General features: G+C 35.3%; 1 protein-coding gene across 1 annotated transcript in view; it reads left to right on the forward strand.

The window, feature by feature from the left end:
* Positions 1–25000, forward strand: part of rapgef5a (Rap guanine nucleotide exchange factor (GEF) 5a) — a 107748-nt gene that overhangs the window by 50649 nt on the left and 32099 nt on the right. The window contains exons 9-11 of the mRNA XM_056479973.1: positions 2530–2658; positions 19751–19881; positions 24144–24244. Coding sequence (XP_056335948.1) covers positions 2530–2658; positions 19751–19881; positions 24144–24244 — 361 coding nt within the window. The remainder of the gene's footprint in view (positions 1–2529; positions 2659–19750; positions 19882–24143; positions 24245–25000) is intronic.

The following is a 25000-nucleotide window of genomic DNA, read 5'->3' on the forward strand; positions in this document are numbered from 1 at the left end:
AATCCAAACACAGCGCTGAATAAACAAACCCGCGGCTGGCCGGACTCTGATGATGGCTGATAAGTGATGAACAGACCGAAGCCTTTATCTGTGTGTGATAGTGCAGATGTGTGCACAGAAAAACACCATTGTTCTGATCTCTTCATCTGCTGGCTCTGCTTTACTCGCAGCGTTGTTTCAGGAGGGTTTTTTAAATACTCTATTATTATTTTTTTTTATATTATTTTTTTACATAAAGCAATGCAAATAGACAAATAGAGGTTATTTGCATTGCTTTATGCAGAGAAAGACTCAATAAAACATACAGTGTGAATATTACTGGAGCTAAACACAATAATATGAACAGACAAACAAGTATACACATATACAGTTATGATTTACATATATACAATATACTGACCTCTAAGGAAAATAGTAAAATAATACAATAAATTCATAAAAAAAATAATAAAATAAATAAATACAAATAAATAATTTTAGATAAAATAAATAAATATAATAAATTGAAATAAATTAATAAATTAAATAAATGAAAAAAAATTTATAAATTAATTAATTGCAAAAAATAAATAAATAAAATAAATGAAATAAAAATATAATAAATAAAAATTAATTAATTAATTAATTACAAAAAATATATAAATAAAATAAAAATTTGTTAATTAATTACAAAAATAAATAAATAAAATAAAAATAAAATAATAAATATTATAATAATATATAGTAATAATAATTGTAAAAAAGATAAAAATAGATTAATAACTTTTTACATTTATTTATTTATTTATTTATTTTTCCCACTATCTCATATATTCTCTTATTTTTAAATATATTTTTAAATGTTGTAATTGTTTTTATTTTTATATACTGAAATACAAACTGCACAAAGTTGAAGTACAAAATGAACAAAAATATATCTTTTAATAAATATAAATAAAACAAGCTAATAAAATGAAATAAGTATGTTTATTTTTATTATTATTATTATTATTATTATTATTAATATTATTGTATACATTCATTCATTCATTTATTTTCTTTTCGGCCTAGTCCCTTTATTAATTAAGGGTCAGCACAGTGGAATAAACTGCCAAATTATCCAGCACATGTTTTACGCAGCGGATGCCCTTCCAGCCGCAACCCATCCCTGGGAAACATCCACACACACTCATTCACACTCATACTCTATGGACAATTTAGCCTTCCCAATTCACCTGTACCGCTTGTTTTTGGACTGTGAAACCAGAGCACCAGGAGGAAACCCACGAGAACGCAGGGAGAACATGCAAACTCCACACAGAAATGCCAACTGACCTAGCCAAGGATTGAACCAGCAACCTTCTTGCTGTGAGGCGACAGGACTACCTACTACCTACTATTATTAGATTGTTTTGTAAAAATTACTATTGTTATAATTGATTATAATAACTTTGTGAAGTTTGTATTTCAGTTAGCTGGCAACGTTTCATATTTCTCAGATTTTTGTTTAGACAAACAAGTTTCATCATTTTAGTTTTAGTTACTAGCAGTGTTATTTTAGTTGTCATTTATGTTGTCATATTAATTAAAAATTAATATAATATTAACAAATTAAATCAAAAATTGCAAATATTATAATATTATTGATATTCATATTTAAAATTAGTTATCATTTTGTTATTTTAAGTGAATTTTTATGCTCTTTTGGTATTGTATTAGGTATTTATTTAGTTTTAATCACTTTTTTTTTCATTTTTAGAAGTTTTCAATGTTTTATTTTATGTTTTTTTTCTAGTTTGACTGTTTTATTTATTTCCAGATAGTCATTGGAGACCTTCAGTTTACTTCAGCATTTGCTTCAGCTCAATTAATGAATACTTTTTAGTGTTTTATATAAAGTAAAAAATATATAATAATTTACTAGTTTACTTGTGTAGTTTTAGTGTAACAACACTAGTGTTTTCCTCTACAAAGTCCATTTAATTTCCTAAAGTAATAATAAATCATTTGAAACTAAATGCAAACAAATAAAGTGAACATAGAGTACTTTTATATGCAAAACATGCCTGAATATACCACATCTATCAAAAGTTTGCTTTTTCTCTAAACTTCTGTACGCTGTAGATGTTGTCATGCTTATTCCCCGCCTCCTGAAGGTGGAGTCACAAAGCCACACCCGCTTCCTTCCTATATATGGGTGGATCCACACAGCCACAGGCACCTCGCTTGCTATATATGGGCAGAGTCACACAGACACACCCACTCTCTGCCTATATATGGAAAGAGCCACACCCACTCTCTGCCTCCACATAGGTGGAGCATCATAGACACACACCTCTCTCTCTCTCTCTTTCAAACACACTCACATGCGTTTAGAGTGTGTAAGACAGGAGCTTGTTGGTTCAGATGTGCAGAATGGAGTGTATGATCTCTGCTCTGCTTCACACACACTGATTCCATCCATCCCTGAAGCCACGTGTTGAGTGTGTGTGTGTGATGTCGTGGGGTTGTGGATTGAAGTATCTGTTTTCTCTGCCTCCGGTTCTCCAGCAGGCTGGCGTCTGTGCTCTCCGCGCCCCAGATGATTTCTCCCGCCTGGAGATGGTCCAGCGTCTGGCCAAAGACGGATATCGCTTCCTTCAGAACCAGAACTACCGGCTGCCGGACCGATCCGCTCAGGTAGGATGTAAAACACTCTCGTCTGAGTCTGTGTGCTTGTTAAAACAGCAGGTCAGGGGGTCAGATTATCAGGTCAAGTGTGGAGACTCTCCATATCCACTTGTTGAAGGTTCTTTAAAACTTTTCTAAAGTGCACATGCAGGTTAATATAGTTTCTAATTTTTTATTTGTCACAAAACAATTTTAATTCAATGCAGAAAACCGATTTTAATATGTTACAGGTCAATAATTTTTATCAAATTACTACATTTTTATCAAATTCATTTATTTCTATAATTATTTAATTTTTATCAAATGTATTTATTTTACTTACAGATCAATAATTTTCAATTGTCTTATAAATTATTCTATTTTTTGTGCAGTAATGTGAAGTAATGAGACGAATATAACAATAAATGATTTACAATTTCATTAAAGTACAGTGTTTTATCATTAATTATACAGCTGTTTTCATGATCATTTGTTGTGCTAAATAAATTATTATTACTCTCTAAAAATGCTGGGTTGTCTAACCCAATGTTAGGTCAAACATTTGGGGTTAACTGTGTAATTTATATTTGAATTGAAAAAAAAAACAGCTGGTTTGTTCATTTTTGACAACTTTGTTTAAAACAACTTTTTTATTAGTAGTAGTAGTAGTAGTAGTAGTAGTAGTAGTATAATTAGTCGATTCAGCTAATGAGAAACTTGAAAATAAATAAATAAATAATCTTTGATTGATTTGTTGTTGTTAGATTATTATTCTTCTTCTTATTATTATTATTATTATTATTATTATTATTTATTTTCAAAATAAAATGGTGTAAATAGCATTAATGGTGTAAAATAGTAATAATAATAATAACAATAATAATAAAAATAAGAATAATAATATGGTTGTTGTTATTTACACAATTTTTTTAAATAAATAACTAATATATTTATAGAAATAATAATGTTAATAATACAACAAATCAATTAAACAACCACATCATTATTGTTGTTGTTATTATTATTATTATTATTATTATTATTATTATTACTATTACTATTACTATTATTATTATTATTATTATTATTATTATTATTATTATTATTATTATTATTATTATTATGTGATTGATTGATTTGTTGTTGTAAGATTATTATTATTTCTATAAATATATTAATTATTTATTTTCAAAATAAAATAGTGTAAATAACAATATTATTATTATTATTATTATTATTATTATTATTATTATTTCTATAAATATATTACAATTATTTATTTTTTTAAAATGGTGTAAATAGTGTTAATGGTGTAAAATAGTAATAATAATAACAATAATAATAAAAAATAATAATAATAATATGGTTGTTGTTATTTACACAACTTTTTAAAATGAATAACTAATATATTTATAGAAATAATAATTCACATTATTATTATTATTATTATTATTATTATTGTTGTTATTATGTGATTAATTGATTAGTTGTTGTAATATTATTATTATTTCTATAAATATATTAATTATTTATTTTCAAAATAAAATGGTGTAAATAACAACATTATTATTATTATTATTATTATTGTTGTTATTTATTATTATTATTATTATTATTATTATTATTATTATTATTATTATTATTATTATTATTATTATTATTATTATTATTATTATTATTATTATTACTATTTTACACCATTAATATTATTTACACCATTTTATTTTGAAAATAAATAATTGTAATATATTTATAGCCATAATAATAATAATCATATTAATATAACAACAACAAATCAACAAAGATGATTTATAATTATTATTTATTTATTTATTTTATTTTATTTTATTTTTTTTAAGTTTCTCATTGGCTGAATCAACTAATTCTACAAATTATTCTTTAAAGTAACATACTTCATCTGTAAACATGCTGTGTTACTAGTAAAAAAAAATTCTCAGACTAAAAGAAATATTAAAGATCCTTCAAGAAAAAGCTGAGCATTTTACAAACATCTCCAACACAAAAACCCAACAATAGTAAGAGTGTGTGTTGATGGTTGTCTCCTGGTGTGTGCTTTGATGTGTCTGTGTTCTGCTTGTCTGCGAGTCTTCAGTAAATCACAGTGTAACATGAAGCTGTGATGGCCTCAGCGTGGCTGGACTTGTCTCAGTTTGCGATCTCTCTGTCTGGAGTTTGGTGGATCTCTGAGTCGCAGGCAGTCCTGGTTTCCCTCTGAACGGATTAAACTTTTCTCATGACTAATGCCTCTCATAAGCTCTGCTCACTTCTGTGTGAAGTTTCCCTCTGGGCTCCGTTAGCGGCTCATTTTCTGCTGTTTATTACGTTATATATGCATCAGGGAACATTCATCTTTTAGATTAACAGACGCTGTTGTGATTTGTGAAGTAGTGAGTTTAGGTGCGGCTGCATGGTGGCTCAGTGGTTAGAACTGTCGCCTCATAGCAAGAAGGTCACTGGTTTGAGCACCTGCTGGACTACTTGGCGTTTCTGTGTGGACTTTGCATGTTCTCCTCGTGTTGGCGTGGGTTTCCTCCGGGTGCTCCGGTTTCCCCCACAGTCCAAACACATGCCCTATAGGGGAATTGGCCGTAGTGAATGAGTGTGTGTTTGAATGTGAGCGTATATAGCTGTTTCTCACTACTGTGTTGCAGCTGGAAGGGCCTGTGTAAAACATATGTTGGAATAATTGGTGGTTCATTCCGCTGTGGCGACCACTGTTAAATAAGGGGCTAAGTCGAAGGAAAACTAACGAATGATGAATGAGTTTACGTGCTGTTTACTCTTCTAGAACAAGGACACTTGTGGGCGGGGCTTGATTTTATCCATGGGGAATCGATTGAGTGGTTATGGTTTGCTATTGGAGGATCTCGTGTGATTGACAGGTTTTTAAATTCAAATTTTATTTGTCATAAACACAAGTCATATGCAGTACAATATGCAGTAAAATGCTTATACAATCATCAGTGACTATAAAAAACTAAAGCGACACCAATAAGAACCAAATGTATGATAAGAAGTGAAAACACAGACAGTTTTAGATATAGAAATAGAAGTTGTGGCTATAAGAACAAATATAAGATATTTAAAACTTTAGATATGGAGAATATACAACACAGGCTCATTCGGAAAACACGAATTACTTAGCCAGAGGTACGTATGGCTGCATTTCGTTTTTTTTTTTAAATGAACGCTACCTTTCGCGATTACCAGCTAACCACTTACCTCCGTATGGGCGGCATTCCGGCTGCAACCAGTTTGTCCCGTTAGCACGCCATGTACGTCGGGGGACTTGAGACGCAGAGAGGAGTTGACCACGACGAGGGGATTCGAGTCTGGTGAAGAAATGGTTTCAGAAAGCAGGATAAATGAAAACAGAATCCAAAAAAATAAAATAAACAAGTAAATAACAGAGTGAGAATGTGGTAAAATCAGAAAACGTGGTAAAAAAAAATCAGACGAGGGCTTTTCTTTTTTTGGATTGCTTTTGAAATGTGTTGGTTGGGTTTAGGGAAGTGGGTGGGCGGGTCAATCGCTAAAATTGGTTTGGTTTAGGGAAGGGTGGGTTAGTCGATCGTTCACTCAGTCAGCCAAAAAGTGAGTCGACAGCGGCCTCTGGTGGGTTTACGCGAGAACAGCAGGCGCGAATGGCACTTGCGAGGGAAATTTGAGATCTTAAAAAGTGTACACAGCGGCCAAAAACTGCAGAAAAATATGCCACCGGGACGTATTTCGCGGTCACCAGAAACGTCTGTAGAGGTGTGTTTTCAGAATATGCCTGAGTTGAGAATATAGCTATAGAAAATAGAACAACATATATAATTTTAAAAAACGCTTAGCTATTAGGGTTGAGCAATGTTGACCAATTTGGAATTGTATGATGTCTAATGTGGATGATGACATCGTCGTCTTAGGCTGTGGTGAATTAATTATGAATTATGAAACAGTTATCATTTGTCAATCACTTTTTCCACAGGACTCTTGCATGAATAGGCAGAGTGATCTGTGTCGTTATAATGACATCGACAAACTGGGTTGGTAAAAAAGGTGCACAACCAACAGGAACCAACCAAGAGTATCTGAGGTTTTCGCTAAATTTACTAAGCGTGAAAGTGAAAGATTAAAGCAGTGTACTGATGCTGTGACACGCTACCTGATAGATTCAAACGACAGAAGAGTCGTTAGATAGAGACAAGATGAAATAAATATCATGTAATGTCACGACCCTATTATACACCCGGCGCAAGGCGCGACGCAATTGTTGTTTGCTAGTTGCAGCTCGGTGCAAGAGTCGTTTTGACGTTTTGCGCCACGCTGTTTAAATAGCAAATGCATTTGCGTTCATATGTGCACCCATAGGCGTTCTGATCTAAAAAAGGAGGCGTGTTGAGGCGCATTGCTGGCACCTTGAGGAACTTAAATAGACGGTTCAATAGACCAGATCAAAGCTGGTCTATTGTTCTGCGCAGAGCGCGTTAGTTGTGCGTCTCGCTTACACATTGCCTAATACACACAAGATGTACAGCAATACGCAAATATCTTTACAGATGAAAAATAATTAAAGGATTAAAAAATTACAAAAATTATTATTTTCTAGCCTACATAAATATAAAAACCGTACTTTCATGCTTCTTCATCTCGGGGGGCTTTTTCAGTTTATTCATAACAATTTGCTTTTGTATAATGTTATCATTATTAGCAGTGTTATTTATTATATGCATATTTATATTTGTTTTATTAAAAACAAGCTTAGATTTGTCCATCTGTCAGGTTTTAGACCATATGGGGCATATCATGTGTATCATGTGTATTTGGATATAACTCAGTTGTTTGACCACACTTCATTATTATTGTTCATTTATTGGTTTGCTGGAAATTAGAACTGAATTTAGAAATAGTTTTGAAACAAATCTTTGCGCTTAATAAACGAAATTAATCATGTAGGACTAATGGATGTCTGTGTGTACAACACGTTTCCCTATCCACGAGAGTGAAAGCGAAAGTAAAGAATGAGGAGGCTCATCTCTCATTCTCGCGCTGTAGATGCTCTGTTTAACTGTTTTCTCTCTAGTAAAGCTAGACACTTACAAAGTCCGTCATGTAAATAGCAAATGCGCTATGGCGCAACTGACTCTTAAAGGGAATGGGAGATGAGACTCTGATTGGTTTATTCTCAAAACACACCTATAATTCATTAAGAGAATACGCTCAACCCTGTTAGACCATGCGCCAGGGCGTCCTTAAAATAGCAAAAGTGGATTCTGACACGCCCTTAATGCGTTTGCGCTCTGCGCTTTACACTTTGCGCATGGATCGTCAAAATAGAGCCCACAGAGTCTCTCGCACTAGCAATTCTTCCATTAGAGATTCATTCATCTATCTTTTTCCTAAAAGGATCTTTATGCAGCCTTTGCAATCAAATCATTCTCCTGCTTACATAATGGGATTTCCTTTCCCGGATCCCATACAGAGAGCAGGGGTCGGGCTGTGACTCTTGGTGGAGTTTGTGTGTGTTTGGGCTGTTTTTGTATTGTTAAGAGTAAATATTGTGCCCTTTGGTTATTCCAGGAACATGGGAGTTTTCTCTGCAACTTTCTGCCATAATTAAGGATACGAAACAGCACACACTTATCACACACACACACTTACTCACTGTGCAGAAACACAGGAAGGGAACACTGAGTGCTTCCTCTGGCCTTTCCTTCTTTGCGTCAGCGAGGTCTCTGGACTGGTTCTCCACCCTGCGTGAGAATAAACCGCTGACCCGCAGGACAGGTGGAGGCCGACGCTTAAACACACACCTCTGCCCGATGACTGCAGCTTACACACTGTCATTAGTAGCGCAATAAACACTGGCCTGCCATTTAACACAACTGCTTGTATCCTTCTCATCAACTCCAAAAAAAATAAGCTGTTATACATATGACGCATTACATAAGAGGGCAGGATTTAGGAAATTTGAGTACAGTAAAAATACAGTAATATTGGGGGAAAACTTTGACTCTTGAAAATGACTGTCATTTAACACAACTGCTTTGAACCATTCATCAACTGCAAAAAAAAGCAACTATACAAATAAAGCATTACATAAGAGAGGAGGATTTAAGAAATGTAAGTACAGTAAAAATACAGTAATATTGTAAGAAAAATGTGACTCTTAAAAATGGCTCTGTCAGCGCCAATAGCCTAGTGGTACTGTGCGCTGACATATAGCACAGATGTGCTCACGGCAACCAGAGTTCGATTCCCGTCTCGAGGTCCTTTGCCGATCCTTCCCCTCTCTCTGCTCCCAATGCTTTCCTGTCTGAAATCTCTACTGTCCTATCATAATAAAGGTGAAAAACCCCTAAAAATAATTATATAAAAATGGCTCTCAATGCATTTTATAGCGTAATTTAATGGCAAAAAGATATATATGAAGCATTAAATAAGATAATAACTTGTGCATTTTAAAGGGAGGATTCAGTAAATTTGATTACCGTAAAAATACAGTAATATCGTAGGAAAACTTTGACTCTTAAATTGGCTCTCAATGCATTTTATAGCGTAATTTAACGGCAAAAAGATATATAAGAAGCATTACATAAGATAATAACTTGTGTGTTTTAAAGGGAGGATTCAGTAAATTTGATTACAGTAAAAATACGGTAATATCGTGGGAAAACTTTGACTCTTAAAATGGCTCTCAATGCATTTTATAGCGTAATTTATTGGCAAAAAGATATATAAGAAGCATTACATAAGATAATAACTTGTGCGTTTTAAAGGGAGGATTCAGTAAGTTTGATTACAGTAAAAATACAGTAATATCGTGGGAAAACTTTGACTCTTAAATTGGCTCTCAATGCATTTTATAGCGTAATTTATTGGCAAAAAGATATATATGAAGCATTAAATAAGATAATAACTTGTGCGTTTTAAAGGGAGGATTCAGTAAGTTTGATGACAGTAAAAATACAGTAATATCGTAGGAAAACTTTGACTCTTAAATTGCCTCTCAATGCATTTTATAATGTAATTTATTGGCAAAAAGATATATATGAAGCATTAAATAAGATAATAACTTGTGCGTTTTAAAGGGAATATTCAGTAAATTTGATTACAGTAAAAATACGGTAATATCGTGGGAAAACTTTGACTCTTAAAATGGCTCTCAATGCATTTTATAATGTAATTTATTGGCAAAAGATAACATTTAACACAAACACTGGCCTGTCATTAACACATCTGCTCGTGTCCTGTTCATCAAAAAATATACAAATGAAGCATTAAATTAGAGAATAACGTATGCATTTGAATAGGATTTAAGATATTTGTTTACAGTAAAAATACAGTAAAAGCAGAAATATTGGGAAAACTGATACCCTTAAAAATAGCAAAACTTTAAACAAATCTTTATGATATTTATGAAGATGTAAAAAATACTTGCTGCCCTAAAATTTATAACACAACTGCTTTGACCAATTCATCTCCAAAATAAAAAAATACAACTATACATATGATGTATTACATAAGAAGGTAGGATTTAAGAAATTTGAGTACAGTAAAAATACAGTAATATTGTGGGAAATCTTTGAGTCTTAATAATGGCTCTCAATGAATTTTATAACATAATTTATTGGGAAAAGATAACATTTAACACTAACACTGGCCTGTCATTTAACACAACTGCTCGTGTCCTGTTCATCAAAAAATAGATACAAATGAAGCATTAAATTAGAGAATAACGTATGCATTTGAATAGGATTAAAGATATTTGTTTACAGTAAAAATACAGTAAAAACAGAAACATTGTGAAAACTGTTACCCTTAAAAATAGCCAAACTTTAAACAAATCTTTATGATATTTATGAAGATGAGAAGAATTTCTTGCTGCCTTTAATTTTAGCACAACTGCTTTGACCAATTCATCAACTCCAAAATAAAAAAGCAGTTATACATATAAAGCATTGCATAAAAAGGAGGATTTCAGTACAGTAAAAATACAGTAAAATGTGGGAAAACTTTAACTCTTAAAATTATTTTATAATTTAATTTACATAAGAGAGTAAAATGCATTTAGGAAATTTGATTACAGTTAAAATACAGTAAAAACAGAAACATTGTGAAAAACTGTTAGCCTTAAAAATAGCAAAATCTTTATGATATTTATGAATCTTTAAGAAGAAAATTCTTGTTGCTTCTAATTTTTAACACTTAAAAAAAGCTATTATAAATATGAAGCATTACAGAAGAGAGTAACTTATGCATTTAAAGGGAGGATTTAAGAAATTTGAGTACAGTAAAAATACAGTAATATTGTGGGAAAACTTTAACTCTTAAAAATGGCTCTTAATGAATTTTATAATTTAATTTATTGGCAAACAAGATACATATGAAGCATTACATAAGAGAGTAACATGCATTTAGGAAATTTGATTACAGTTAAAATACAGTAAAAACTGAAACATTGTGAAAAACTGTTACCCTTAAAAATAGCAAAATCTTTATGATATTTATGATATTCAAACGCAGAGCGGGTGAGCTTATGGCCCCGCCCCCTTGTTACGTTGGCGGGAAGCCGAAACTAATTTACATGTGAAGCAACACACCCATAAATCAGCGAACTGTGGACACGCCCCCAACATGACACTTTTTAACACATTATAATAAACAAATCTGAATTGTGTTTTAAACTGAACCTAAACTGGCACACTCAGAAGAACCATAATATTAATATTAAATCATAAAAAAGAGGTAAACTATGTGCCCTTTAAAGCGAGAATTATACTTATTGGTCCTTAAAAGGGAACATAATTGGTAAATAAAAAAAGTTTAAAGAGCTATAAAGAAGCATTCCTTTATCAATGATAAGAATGGGTTCAGTTCATAAACTCCTGCAAGTCACTTTGAATTAAAGCATCTGGCAAATGCGAGCATGTAAACGTAAGAGCAAGAGGAAGACTAAAGCAGATGGAGGTTTGGAGGAGATCGGGTGATGAGGTCATATCCCGGAGTGCGAGGGATGGGGTTTTCCTGGAGGATGGGACGATCTGGTTTCGTCTGTCTGCTGTGGTTATTATAACATACTGTAATCTGGTTTAGCCGGTGGAACAGTGAACCCTCATTATGATCTCTGGTCAGTCTGTGGTCAGATAGGATGTCATAACGGTGCCAAACCACATAGTTGACCTGTTGTATCATCCTCATGCGTCTTCTTTGAAAGCAGATTTTATTTCACCATTTTGTCTCTGCAGAACTTTCATAAAAGCCCATTCGCTGCTTTCCTGTGTTACGTAAGGCTCTCACAGCCAGCTCGGTGATAAAATATACATGTTTCAGGCTTTCATGGTGTGCTTAACTGACATTTAAATGATATTCTTTCTGTGTTTACACAATGTTTTGCGTAAGTACAGTGCAGCAGGTCTTCAGTGCATTCACTCCCTCGAGAGATGGCTGTTGATTTTGGAAAGGCTCGAGAGGAATACGGCCATCGCTGATAAACTATTTGTTATCATTTTGCATCGCTTCCATTTTTTCCCAGCAGCATCTGGCATGGTGTTTGTTACTGTAGGTGTTTTTCTGTGGAATTACGTAACGCAGTAGAATCTTATTAGCTTTGCTTTTTATAAACATATTTGCAGGGAGGAGCGGCGCAGGCTTCATCTGATATCTGCGTTTGCTTTGGAAGGGATGTTTGGGAAACAGTCCATGTTTGTTCCGGAGTGAATAATTTGGGGTCAGACTGGAGAGTATTTTTGGAATGTTCAGGAGGTTTGTTTCTTTTTTGGAATGGGAATTCCAGTTAAGTAACAACATAAACCAACCTTTATTTAGAAGTCAGAGGTCATTTTTGCACCACATGTCTGACTGTTTGTCCATCCATCTTTTTGTCTATCTGTCCATCACCTACCTTACTGTTCGGCTATATGTCCGTCTGTCTATCTGTCTGCCTTTCTGTCCATCTAACTGTCTGCCTTACTGTCCAACTTTCTGTCCATCTGTCTGTCTGTCTTTCCGTCTGTCCATCTGTCTGTTTGTCTGTCCATCTGTCTGTCTTTCTTTCTGTCTGTCAGTCTGTCTATCTATCTGTCTGTCTGTCTGTCCGTCTGTCTGTCTGGTCATCTGTCTGTCTGTCTGTCTGTCTGTCTGTCTGTCTGTCTGTCTGTCTGTCTGTCTGTCTATTTTTCTATCTAGATGTCTGTCTCCATCTGTTTGTCAATCTGTTTTTCTATTTGTCCTTCTATCCATCTGTCCATCTGTCTGTCTGTCTATCTGTCTGTCTGTGTGTCCATCTGTCTGACTGTCTATCTGTCTGTCGGTGTGTCCATCTGTCTGACTGTCTATCTGTCTGTCTCTCCATCTGTCTGACCGTCTGTCTGTCTGTCTGTCTGTCTGTCTGTCTGTCTGTCAGCCCAACTGCTTATCTGTCCATCTATGTATCTGTCTGTGTGTCTCTGCCTGTCCATCTATCTGTCTATCTGTCTGTCTGTTTATCTGCCTATCATCTGTCTATCTCTGTCCGTCTGTCTGTCTGTCCATCTGTCTGTTTGTCTGTCCATCTGTCTGTCTTTCTTTCTGTCTGTCAGTCTGTCTATCTATCTGTCTGTCTGTCCGTCTGTCTGTCTGGTCATCTCTCTGTCTGTCTGTCTGTCTGTCTGTCTGTCTATTTTTCTATCTAGATGTCTGTCTCTCCATCTGTTTGTCAATCTGTTTTTCTATTTGTCCTTCTATCCATCTGTCCATCTGTCTGTCTGTCTATCTGTCTGTCTGTGTGTCCATCTGTCTGACTGTCTATCTGTCTGTCGGTGTGTCCATCTGTCTGACTGTCTATCTGTCTGTCTCTCTATCTGTCTGTCTATCTGTCTGTCTGTGTGTCCATCTGTCTGACTGTCTGTCTGTCTGTCTGTCTGTCCGTCCATCCGTCCTTCTGTCTGTCTATCTGTCTGTCTGTCTATCCGTCTGTCTGTGTGTCCATCTGTCTGACTGTCTGTCTATCTGTCTGTCTCTCTATTTGTCTGTCCGTCTGTCTGTCCGTCTGTCTGTCTGTCTGTCTGTCTGTCTGTCTGTCTGTCTGTCTCTCTCTCTATTTGTCTGTCCAACTGTCTGTCTCTCCGTCTCTCCATCTGTTTTTCTGTCTGCCTGTCTGTCTGTCTGTCTGTCTGTCTGTCTGTCTGTCTGTCTGTCTGTCTGTCTGTCTGTCCATCTGTCAGTCTGTCTGTATGTCAATCTGTGCCTGACTGTCTCTCCATTCGTCTATCTCTATGTCTGTCGATTCATCTGCACATCCATCCGTCTGCCTGTCCTTCTGTCTGTCTGTCTGTCATAATCCATCCGTCTCCTGTCGCCGGTGGTCTAGTGATTGACAGACGACTCCTGCGGCGTCCCAGCATGCTTCACTCTGCGGGAGGGTGTCTGAAATGACCAATCATCACTCCGAGTCCCTGGAGGATTGAGACAGGCTGCGTTTTCCCTGCTGAAGGTCGTTCAGGGAAGGAAGTGTGCAGTTCGTATTGCTACCAGACATATACTGAACATTTTCCAGAACATTCTGTCCGGGGTTTTGTATGCCTGTGGGCAGTTTGTCTGAGCCGAGAATGATTATGTCGATAGCATTGTACTGTTGTCACACACAGGGGTCAGTGTGTGTCCAAACACTCACATTTATGACATTTCAGTGGGATTGGAGCTCGTGAAATGGCCTGTGATGTATTTTTTTAATGGAAAATGGCAGTGTGTTGAGACATACTTGGCTTGTTCTTGTTTAAAAAGGCTACTAGTGTTTATTTTACATCACAGCCAACAAGGCAAGCATAATTATTAAAGTGTCTGTAAATTTGAGGCGTGATGACTGTTAATCTAATGAATCTAATGATGGCTTCCACATCTGACAGGAATAAACCCGTTATAAACAGTGGTGGAAAGAGTACTGAAACATCATACTTCAGTAAAAGTACCATTACTTGCTTATAAATGCAGTGCCAGCAGAGTAAAAGTGTCTGTTGTATTCATTCTAGCTGAAATAAATCAAATAAGACTTTCTCCAGAAGAAAAAATATTATCAGACATACTGTGAAAATTTCCTTGCGCTGTTGAACATCATTTGGGAAATATTAAAAAAAGATTCAAAGGAGGCTTCAACTGTACATCATATGAAGCCATACATGACTTAATACCCTGGGTTCTTGAATTGTAATTAAATCCTAAGCTCTGAATCCTGAAGGTGCTTGAAATGTATTGAGGAGGCATTCAGCGATTCAACAAGAAGAGGCAATACACACAACAAGTGCTATTTCAAGCTTGTGTTGCTCTTTTCACAATAATATTGTTCCAAAGCAGCTTTACAAAAGATGCACGTTATTATTTTACAATTGAAATCAGAAAGTTAAGATGTTGTGTAAAGGGTGAACAGTATATAAACAGTTAATCTGCAGTGCACATATAGTGTCCTTTTCAAAAAGGTGGTATCTATGTGTATAATACATGTTCAATGAAGTGTATTTCAGTTCACCTTTATTTGTATAGCGCTTTTACAATGTAGATTGTGTCAAAGCAGCTTCACATAAAAGGTCACAGTAAATAGGAACAGTGTAGTTCAGTTTGTAGTGTTTAAGTTCAGTTGAGCTCAGTTCAGTGTGGTTTAATAATCACTACTGAGAGTCCAAATACTGAAGAGCAAATCCAACGATGCGCAGCTCTGTAGATCCCGAACCATGCAAACCAGTGGCGACAGCGGAGAGGGAAAAAACTTCACTAATTGGCGAAAGTGAAGAAAAAAAACCTTGAGAGAAACCAGACTCAGTTGGGCACGATCATTTTAATTTCTCCGCTGGCCAAACGTCTTGTGCAGAGCTGCAGTCTCAGCGGCGGAGGCTGGAAGCTGGCCTCAGCGAAGACTCATCTGTCCCTGGAGCGTCACAGGAATCAGTCTCATGTTCTCCACTCCTCAATGACCACCATAGTAGCTGCTCAGGATACGGCCTGGTCCAGGATATGGAAACCTTGGGATCATCTCGTCGTTTTGAGTGTTGCTTAAGTTTCTGTGATATTCTTAAAGTCTTTGGAGGGTTGGCATCATCTCTTCAAGGCCTCGTAGGGTTGGAGACATCTCTTCACAGGTCTTGGATCTGATCGAGTGGCACTGCACAGTCTAGAGTCCTTGGGATGGGCATCCTGAGGTGGAAATAAAGAGCAAATTTTATATTGAAATATTTATACAAAGTAACTTGTTTGTGCTGGAGTAAGTGTGCTATAATTATTTTGAAGAGAGAGAGATGGAGAAATTGATTCTACGGGTGGTTTGTCAAGCCCACTCACTTGTGTGAATGAAGCACACTTTATAAATGCACAGATATCCGTATAGCATGATTTTCTGCTAAACTATAATGAGCATGAAACTAACAGAAATGAACTAAAAGCTTCACTAAACTCCAGTTTTAGTTTCATTAGGGCTTAATTTTAAGGCATTTGTTTATGTCATTCAACACTTTTCTTTTTTTTTTTATTCAAAATAAGGTAGGTTTACACAACACAATAGTGTTTGCAGCATAAAGCGGTGTTTTGCTCATTCGTTTACCATGGTTTGAGGGCCTGAAAATGCAGACCTTTCAAAAGTATATGTTTTTTTAAAAAGGTTTTGACTGTGCTATTGTCTGTGTGCAAACCCTTTCAATAATACAAAAGAAAATATGTTTTTTTTATACTATTGTTGTCATGTAAGCTTACCCCTAAAGCAGGAGCGACTGCAGGCATTTTCTTCAGATGACCTACTTTTGAGCTCTGCATTAGAGCATGTGATCACCTGTCTGACTCCGCCCACCTGCTGCCAGACAGACGAATGCACACGAGTGGGCAGAGTTTAGGAGCTCATTCACCTGCACAGGTGCTTACTCAGTAAATGAGTCATGTGAGCGGATGCACACACACACAAACACACACATCTGCTTCAGACGAGTCCTGTATTAATGCTGTGACTCAGACAGCAGATGTTCATACTGTTGACTCCAGGATTTAAACACATCTGGACTGATATCATTTCTAAATTTACCTGCTGTCATTGTGATTTATTAACATTGCTAAGTGTATGCCTCTGCATTGCTTTAAAGTGACTGAAGGAGTCTAATTTTAACCAAAAGCAGTAAAAATAATACAACTATTTCTATTATTATGCTAATTTAATACTGGATTCAGCAACGATGCAGTAGATTGATCAGTGGGGACTGTAAACACATTTATACTGTTATAAAATATATAATATCTATTAAAAATATAATATCTATTTTTAAAGTAAATGCCATTTAATTGAACTTAAATTCATTAAATGTACCAATAAACCAATACTTGAACAACAAATATATAGTACATATAAATTCTGAGATTTCTTATTGTTTCTGTAAGTCTCTTATTTATTTGATTAAACAAAATCTGAAATATTGAAAAAAAAAATTTTTTTAAATATATTTCTTATCTTATATTTCTATTTTTATATATTACTGCTCAAAAAATAAAAGGAACACTTATACAACACAATGTAATTCCAAGTGTCCCCTAAATGTTTTTGAGCGGTATATATGTGTATATGTATATATGTGTATACTGTATGTGTATATGTGTATATGTATATATGTATATATGTGTATATGTGTGTATGTATATATATATATATATATATATATATATATATATATATATATATATATATATATATATATATATATATATATATATGTGTGTGTATATGTGCATATGTGCATATGTGTATATGTGTATATGTGTGTATGTATATATATATATATATATATATATATATATATATATATATATATATATATATATGTGTGTATATGTGCATATGTATATATGTGTATATGTATATATGTGTATATGTATATATGTGTATATGTATGTATGTGTATATGTATGTATGTGTATATGTATATATGTGTATATGTGTATATGTGTATATGTGTATATGTATGTGTATATGTATGTATGTGTATGTGTATATGTGTATATGTGTATATGTATGTATGTGTATATGTATGTATGTATATATGTGCATATGTGTATATGTGCATATGTGTATATGTGTATATGTATGTATGTGTATATGTGTATATGTGTATATGTATGTATGTGTATATGTGCATATGTGTATATGTACTGTATATATGTATATATGTGCATATGTATATATGTGTATATGTGCATATGTGCATATGTATATATGTATATATGTGTATATGTGTATGTATATATGTGTATATGTATGTATGTGTATATATATATGTGTGTGTATATATATATATATATGTATATATGAAATATACATTAAATATATTTTTTTAATTATTTGTAAGTATATTTCGCAATATTTCAGATTTTACTGAATTTTTTTCATTAAATAAATAAGAGACTTACAGAAACTTACAGAAATTTGTCGTTAAAGCATTGGTATATCAGTTTATAAAAAACCCACAGGCCACAGTAAAGCCTTTAATGAGAGCTGGATTATAACCACAAAACCAGTTGACGCAATGTTATGGGCAGTGTGTGTGCGTATTTTGTAATCTTATGTCCCCACAAGGATAGCAATACCAGTAAATTTTGACCTTGTGGTGACATTTTTTTATCATATGTGCAAGCGTATGTGTGTGTTTTTTTATTTATCTTATGTCCCCACAAGTATAGCATTACCAGTAAATTTTGACCTTGTGGGGACATTTTTTTGGTCACATTGTCAAGCATGTGTATTTTGTAAATCTTATGTCCCTACAAGTATAACAATACCAGTAGAGTTTGACCTTGTGGGGACGATTTTTTTTTGGTCATATGTGCAAGTGCATGTGTGTATTTTTTAAAATCTTATGTCCCCACAAGTATAGTAAAACCAGTAATTTTTGACCTTGTGTGGACATTTATTTGGTCATATGTGGTTGCGTGTGTATTTTGTAAATCTTATGTCCCCACAAGTATAGTAAAACCAGTCAATTTTGACCTTGTGGGCACATTTATTTGGTCATATGTGAATGCGTATGTGTATATTTTGTAAATCTTATGTCCCCACAAGTATAGCAATACCAGCAAATTTGGACCTTGCGGAGACTTTTTTTGGTCATATGTGGATGCATATTTTGTAAATATTATTACATTTGTTTGGTCATATGGGGATGTGTGTGTATTTTGTAAATCTTATGTCCCCACAAGTATAACAATACTAGCTAACTTTGACCTTGTGGGGACATTCTTGGTCTCATGAAGGAAAAAGCTTATAAATTACACAGAATTAAGTATTTTGAACATGTAAAAGTGCAGATTGGCTGCTGTGAGTGTAGGTTTAGGGGTAGAATATACAGTCTGTACAGTATACATATTGATACACCTAAGATCCCTATAAAGATAGCTGTCGTGAGTGTGTAATTTCAGATATTCCTAATTGTTTTCCTGCCTTTGATCTTCCTGAAACGCTGCTGCCCAGACTCGTCTGAAAGTGTAAACACGTCAGAGGCGTCACAGTTATTTAGAGCACCGCTGAACACTGATTGACTTCACACTTTGGTTCAGTTGTACATTCATAGATCATTTAGCAAGAATTGACTTTATATTACTGTGTTATTTAAGAGTGAACACAACAGGAACAGATTGATGAAGCATTTTTGTGTCCTTGGTTTGGATTTCATGTGTGCTTCAAATTACACACAGCCATAATACTTTATACAATATTCGCAGAATATGCAGTGTGTGTTTTAAGTCTTTAAATATTAGCAAATCCTTGACTGTGTTGTTTAAATGTGGCTGTAAAGACTCTCGTTTCTCCCCAAAGACAGAGAGAGAGAGTTTGAGTGTGAGAGAAATGCAAGCAGAAACTTGTCGTTTTGGTGACAGAAAAACACGCTGGGATAAATTTGCATGTAAACCTGGTTGGGTTTGATCCCACCCTGTGTTTTTAAATAGTTTGTATAGTTGAATCAACAATTTGCAATGCCAATGAGGCATCATAAAATAGCTAATCAGCAATTTAACAGCAAATTCTCATCTTATTGAGTTCAACAATCCTTGTGTTTGAACAATGTAGGCTTGTTAGCTGGGAATTGTTGAGTGATTTGGTGGTGTGTTCATCTTTCAGGCACAGGGCGAAGGTGTTGTTCGTGTCTGTCTGAAGGAGCGAGGTCAAGATGTGCTGGTTCTCCAGAGGGTCCCATCAGACCCTGCATCTCCACAGACAGCTGGAGTCAAAGACGACGACAGCGATAAGAGGTGAGCCACGCCCCCTCATGCAATAACCACTCCCCTTTAATTACATAACCTTAAGTGGTGCCTTCTTACACAGTAAACCCCTCCGCCTTCATTTACATATCTGTAAGCAGTGCCTCCTTACACAGTAAACCTCTTGAATTACATATCCGTAAGCAGTGCCTGCTTACACAATAAACTCCTCCCTCTTCATTTACATATCGTTAAGCAGTGCCCCTTACACAATAAACTCCTCCCTCTTCATTTACATTTCTTTAACCAGTGTCCCTTTACACAATAAACTCCTCCCCCTTCATTTATATTTGCTTAAGTATTGCCTTTTTTAAAGTAATACCCCTGCTTCATTTACATACCCATAAGCATTGCCTCCTTACACAGTAAAACCCTCCCCCTTTATTTATATATTTATAAGCAGTGCCCTAGTTTATACACTATAAACCCCTCCCCCTTCATTTACATATCCATCAGCAGTGCTTCCTTACATATTAAACTCCTCTCCTGTTATTTACATATTCGTAAGCAGTGTCTCCTTCCACTGTTAGCCCATACCCCTTCATTTACATATTCATAAGCAGTGAATCATTACATAGTAAACCCCTCCCTCTTGATTTACATATTCATTAGCAGTGGCCCCTGACACAATAAAGCCTCCTTCTTCATTTACATATCTTAAATCAGTTTCCCTGTACACAATAAACTCCACCCCCTTTATTTAGATATCTTAAACCAGTGCCCCCTTACACAATAAAGCCTTCCCCCTTCATTTACATATCTATAAGCAGTGGCCCTTACACTATAAACCCTTCCCCTTCATTTACATATCCATCAGCAGTGCTTCCTTACAAATTAAACTCCACTCCTTTTATTTACATATTCATAAGCAGTGAATCATGACATAGTAAACCCCTCCCTCTTGTTTTACATATTCATTAGCAGTGCCCCCTGACACAATGAAGCTTTCCTCTTCATTTACATATCTTAAATCAGTTTCCCTGTACACAATAAACTCCACCCCCTTTATTTAGATATCTTAAACCAGTGCCCCCTTACACAATAAAGCCCCCCCCCTTCATTTACATATCCGTAAGCAGTGCCCCTTACACTATAAACCCTTCCCCCTTCATTTACATATCCATCAGCAGTGCTTCTTTACAAATTAAAATCTTCTCCTTTTATTTACATATTCATAAGCAGTGAATCATTACATAGTAACCCCCTCCCTCTTGTTTTACATATTCTTTAGCAGTGTCCCCTGACACAATAAAGCCTCCCTCTTCATTTACATATCTTAAACCAGTTTCCCTGTACACAATAAACTCCACCCCCTTTATTTAGATATCTTAAACCAATGCCCCCTTACACGATAAAGCCCTCCCCTTTCATTTACATATCTGTAAGCAGTGCCCCTTACACTATAAACCCTTCCCCCTTTATTTACATATCCATCAGCAGTGCTTCCTTACAAATTAAACTCCTCTCCTTTTATTCACATATTCATAAGCAGTGAATCATTACACAGTAAACCCCTCCCTCTTGTTTTACATATTCTTTAGCAGTGCCCCCTGACACAATAAAGCCTCCCTCTTCATTTACATATCTTAAATCAGTTTCCCTGTACACAATAAACTCCACCCCCTTTATTTAGATATCTTAAACCAGTGCCCCCTTACACAATAAAGCCCTCCCCCTTCATTTACATATCTGTAAGCAGTGCCCCTTACACTATAAACCCTTCCCCCTTCATTTACATATCCATCAGCAGTGCTTCTTTACAAATTAAAATCTTCTCCTTTTATTTACATATTCATAAGCAGTGAATCATTACATAGTAACCCCCTCCCTCTTGTTTTACATATTCTTTAGCAGTGTCCCCTGACACAATAAAGCCTCCCTCTTCATTTACATATCTTAAACCAGTTTCCCTGTACACAATAAACTCCACCCCCTTTATTTAGATATCTTAAACCAATGCCCCCTTACACGATAAAGCCCTCCCCTTTCATTTACATATCTGTAAGCAGTGCCCCTTACACTATAAACCCTTCCCCCTTTATTTACATATCCATCAGCAGTGCTTCCTTACAAATTAAACTCCTCTCCTTTTATTCACATATTCATAAGCAGTGAATCATTACACAGTAAACCCCTCCCTCTTGTTTTACATATTCTTTAGCAGTGCCCCCTGACACAATAAAGCCTCCCTCTTCATTTACATATCTTAAATCAGTTTCCCTGTACACAATAAACTCCACCCCCTTTATTTAGATATCTTAAACCAGTGCCCCCTTACACAATAAAGCCCTCCCCCTTCATTTACATATCTGTAAGCAGTGCCCCTTACACTATAAACCCTTCCCCCTTCATTTACATATCCATCAGCAGTGCTTCCTTACAAATTAAACTCCACTCCTTTTATTTACATAGTCATAAGCAGTGAATCATTACACAGTAAACCCCTCCCTCTTGTTTTACATATTCTTTAGCAGTGCCCCCTGAAACAATAAAGCCTCCCACTTCATTTACATATCTCAAATCAGTTTCCATGTACACAATAAACTCCACCCCCTTTATTTAGATATCTTAAACCAGTGCCCCCTTACACAATAAAGCCCTCCCCCTTCATTTACATATCTGTAAGCAGTGCCCCTTACACTATAAACCCTTCCCCCTTCATTTACATATCCATCAGCAGTGCTTCCTTACAAATTAAACTCCACTCCTTTTATTTACATAGTCATAAGCAGTGAATCATTACACAGTAAACCCCACCCTCTTGTTTTACATATTCTTTAGCAGTGCCCCCTGAAACAATAAAGCCTCCCACTTCATTTACATATCTCAAATCAGTTTCCATGTACACAATAAACTCCACCCCCTTTATTTAGATATCTTAAACCAGTGCCCCCTTACACAATAAAGCCCTCCCCCTTCAATTACATATCCGTAAGCAGTGCCCCTCACACAATAAACCACTCCCTCTTTATTTACATATCATTAAGCAGTGCCCCTTACACAATAAACCCCTCCCCTTCATCTACATATCCTTAAGCAGTGTGCATATTGACCATATTTGGAGTAATAATGAATATTAACGAGCTCTGCTCTGATGCACTCTAGCTTTCTGGTGCAACTCATTGTCTGATCTCTCTCCCTCACACACACACACACATGCAAACAGCCTGATATACTCAGAAATAAACTTTATTGCTCTTCCTGCATCTCCTGTTTTCAAAATAAAAGTCCCACTTACATATAGTTTAATATAAGCTTAGATAAACTTAAAAAATAATGGAGGAAATTGATCATTGTTGTAATCTCATTAGGAAAAATTGTAGCCAATCAAACGCAGCCTTTCAATCAAACATATCAGTCTGTGTTTTGACTGCTGAAACTCAACTGGCATATAGAATGTGACCTAAAGCACATGCAAATGTTGAAGGCATGCCATTGAATAATCCCTCAACAGTCTTGGTTTTGTTCTGTAAGGCCTGATTTTCACCGCGTTTTTACACCATCTGAAAATAAGAAAACAATGAGGTTCGATGCTCACAGTATGGCCATCTTCATGTACTTATCTCTGAATATACAGCTTTCACTAGGTATTAAACAGGTTACTTTCCCCAGATGTTTATTATATGGCACTTTTAAGCAGTGCCGCCTTACACAATACACCACTCCCTCTTCATTTACATATCCATAAGCAGTGTCCCTCCTCCAATCAGTGTCTCTCTCTCTCTCTCTCTCTTCATATTTCTGACACATTCCTCTCTTTATTTCCTCATTCTGCCGTGCTTGAGGAGACACCGCAGCATAAAACCTGCTTAAACATGCATGTCTTCTGAGAGTTTGTGTCAGTTCGTTCAGAAAGTGTGAGCTTATGCAGCTCCAGCGCACAGGGGGTGTCGGTCCTCCCTGTAGCCCAGGAACAGACCTCAGCGCTAGGCATGACACCGCCTGCATGTGCCTCCTGGAGGAGCGGCGATGGACGGCAAAACTTTATTAAAACTCAGACCCGTCACGCTGGTGCTGGCGGAAGAGGAAGACTATGATGATGATGATGAAGGCTGGGAATACAGTAACAGTCTGGAAGACGAAGACGATGTGCCGACTTTTGATATTCCTCACTTTCGCTTCATTGATGATGATGATGACGAAGAGGATGATTATGTTATAAACAGACTCTGCTGGAGCGGCTCCTGCTCCACATGTTCCTCCTCTGAGGACGAGTATCCATCAGAATCTTCTTCTTCTGCTCTGTCCCGCAGGTATGTGGTGGTGTCCGGGACGCCACACAAGATCCTGGAGCACCTGCTGAGTGACCTGCGTCTGGACGAACATCAGGGGGCGACGGAGGGCAAAGAGGCCGGTGAGTGAACGCAGATATATTAGCACATGAGCTTATGATTTACATTTATTGGCAATATTTGAAGCATATTTTACCTGAGTAATCTGAAACACTTTATTGTGCAACTGAATATAGAATAGAATTATAAAATATATATTATAAAATATATAATTTTGTGCAATATTGAATAGAATTCGGAATAGAATATATAATATTGTGCAATATAGAATAGAATTCCGGCTGTCAAATGATTAATCGCATCCTAAAGAATAGTTTAACATATAAAATAAATAGAAATAGAAATACTTGCATATGTATTTACATTTACATATTTATATTTATATCTAATTTAAATATTTGTTATATTATTATATTATAAATGACAGTACAATATACACACACATATATATATATATATATATACACACACAAAATAAATATGCATATACAATATTTATTTCATTCATTTATTTTCTTTTCGGCTTAGTCTTTTTATTAATCTGCTTTCGCCACAGTGGAATGAACATCCAACTTATCCAGCATATGTTTTATGCAGCGGATACCCTTCCAGCTGCAACCCAGTACTGGGAAAAATCGATTATTCTTTTGACAGTACTAAAAAGAATAGAATAGTATAGAAAAGAATAGAATAGAATAGAAGAGAATAGAATAAAAAAAAATAGAATAGAATAGAAAAGAATAGAATACAATAGAAAAGAATAGAATAGAATAGAATAGAATAGAATAGAATAGAATAGAATAGAATAGAATAGAAAA

The sequence above is a fragment of the Danio aesculapii genome, chromosome 19, assembly GCF_903798145.1.
Source record: "Danio aesculapii chromosome 19, fDanAes4.1, whole genome shotgun sequence".
Taxonomy (NCBI): Eukaryota; Metazoa; Chordata; class Actinopteri; order Cypriniformes; family Danionidae; genus Danio; species Danio aesculapii.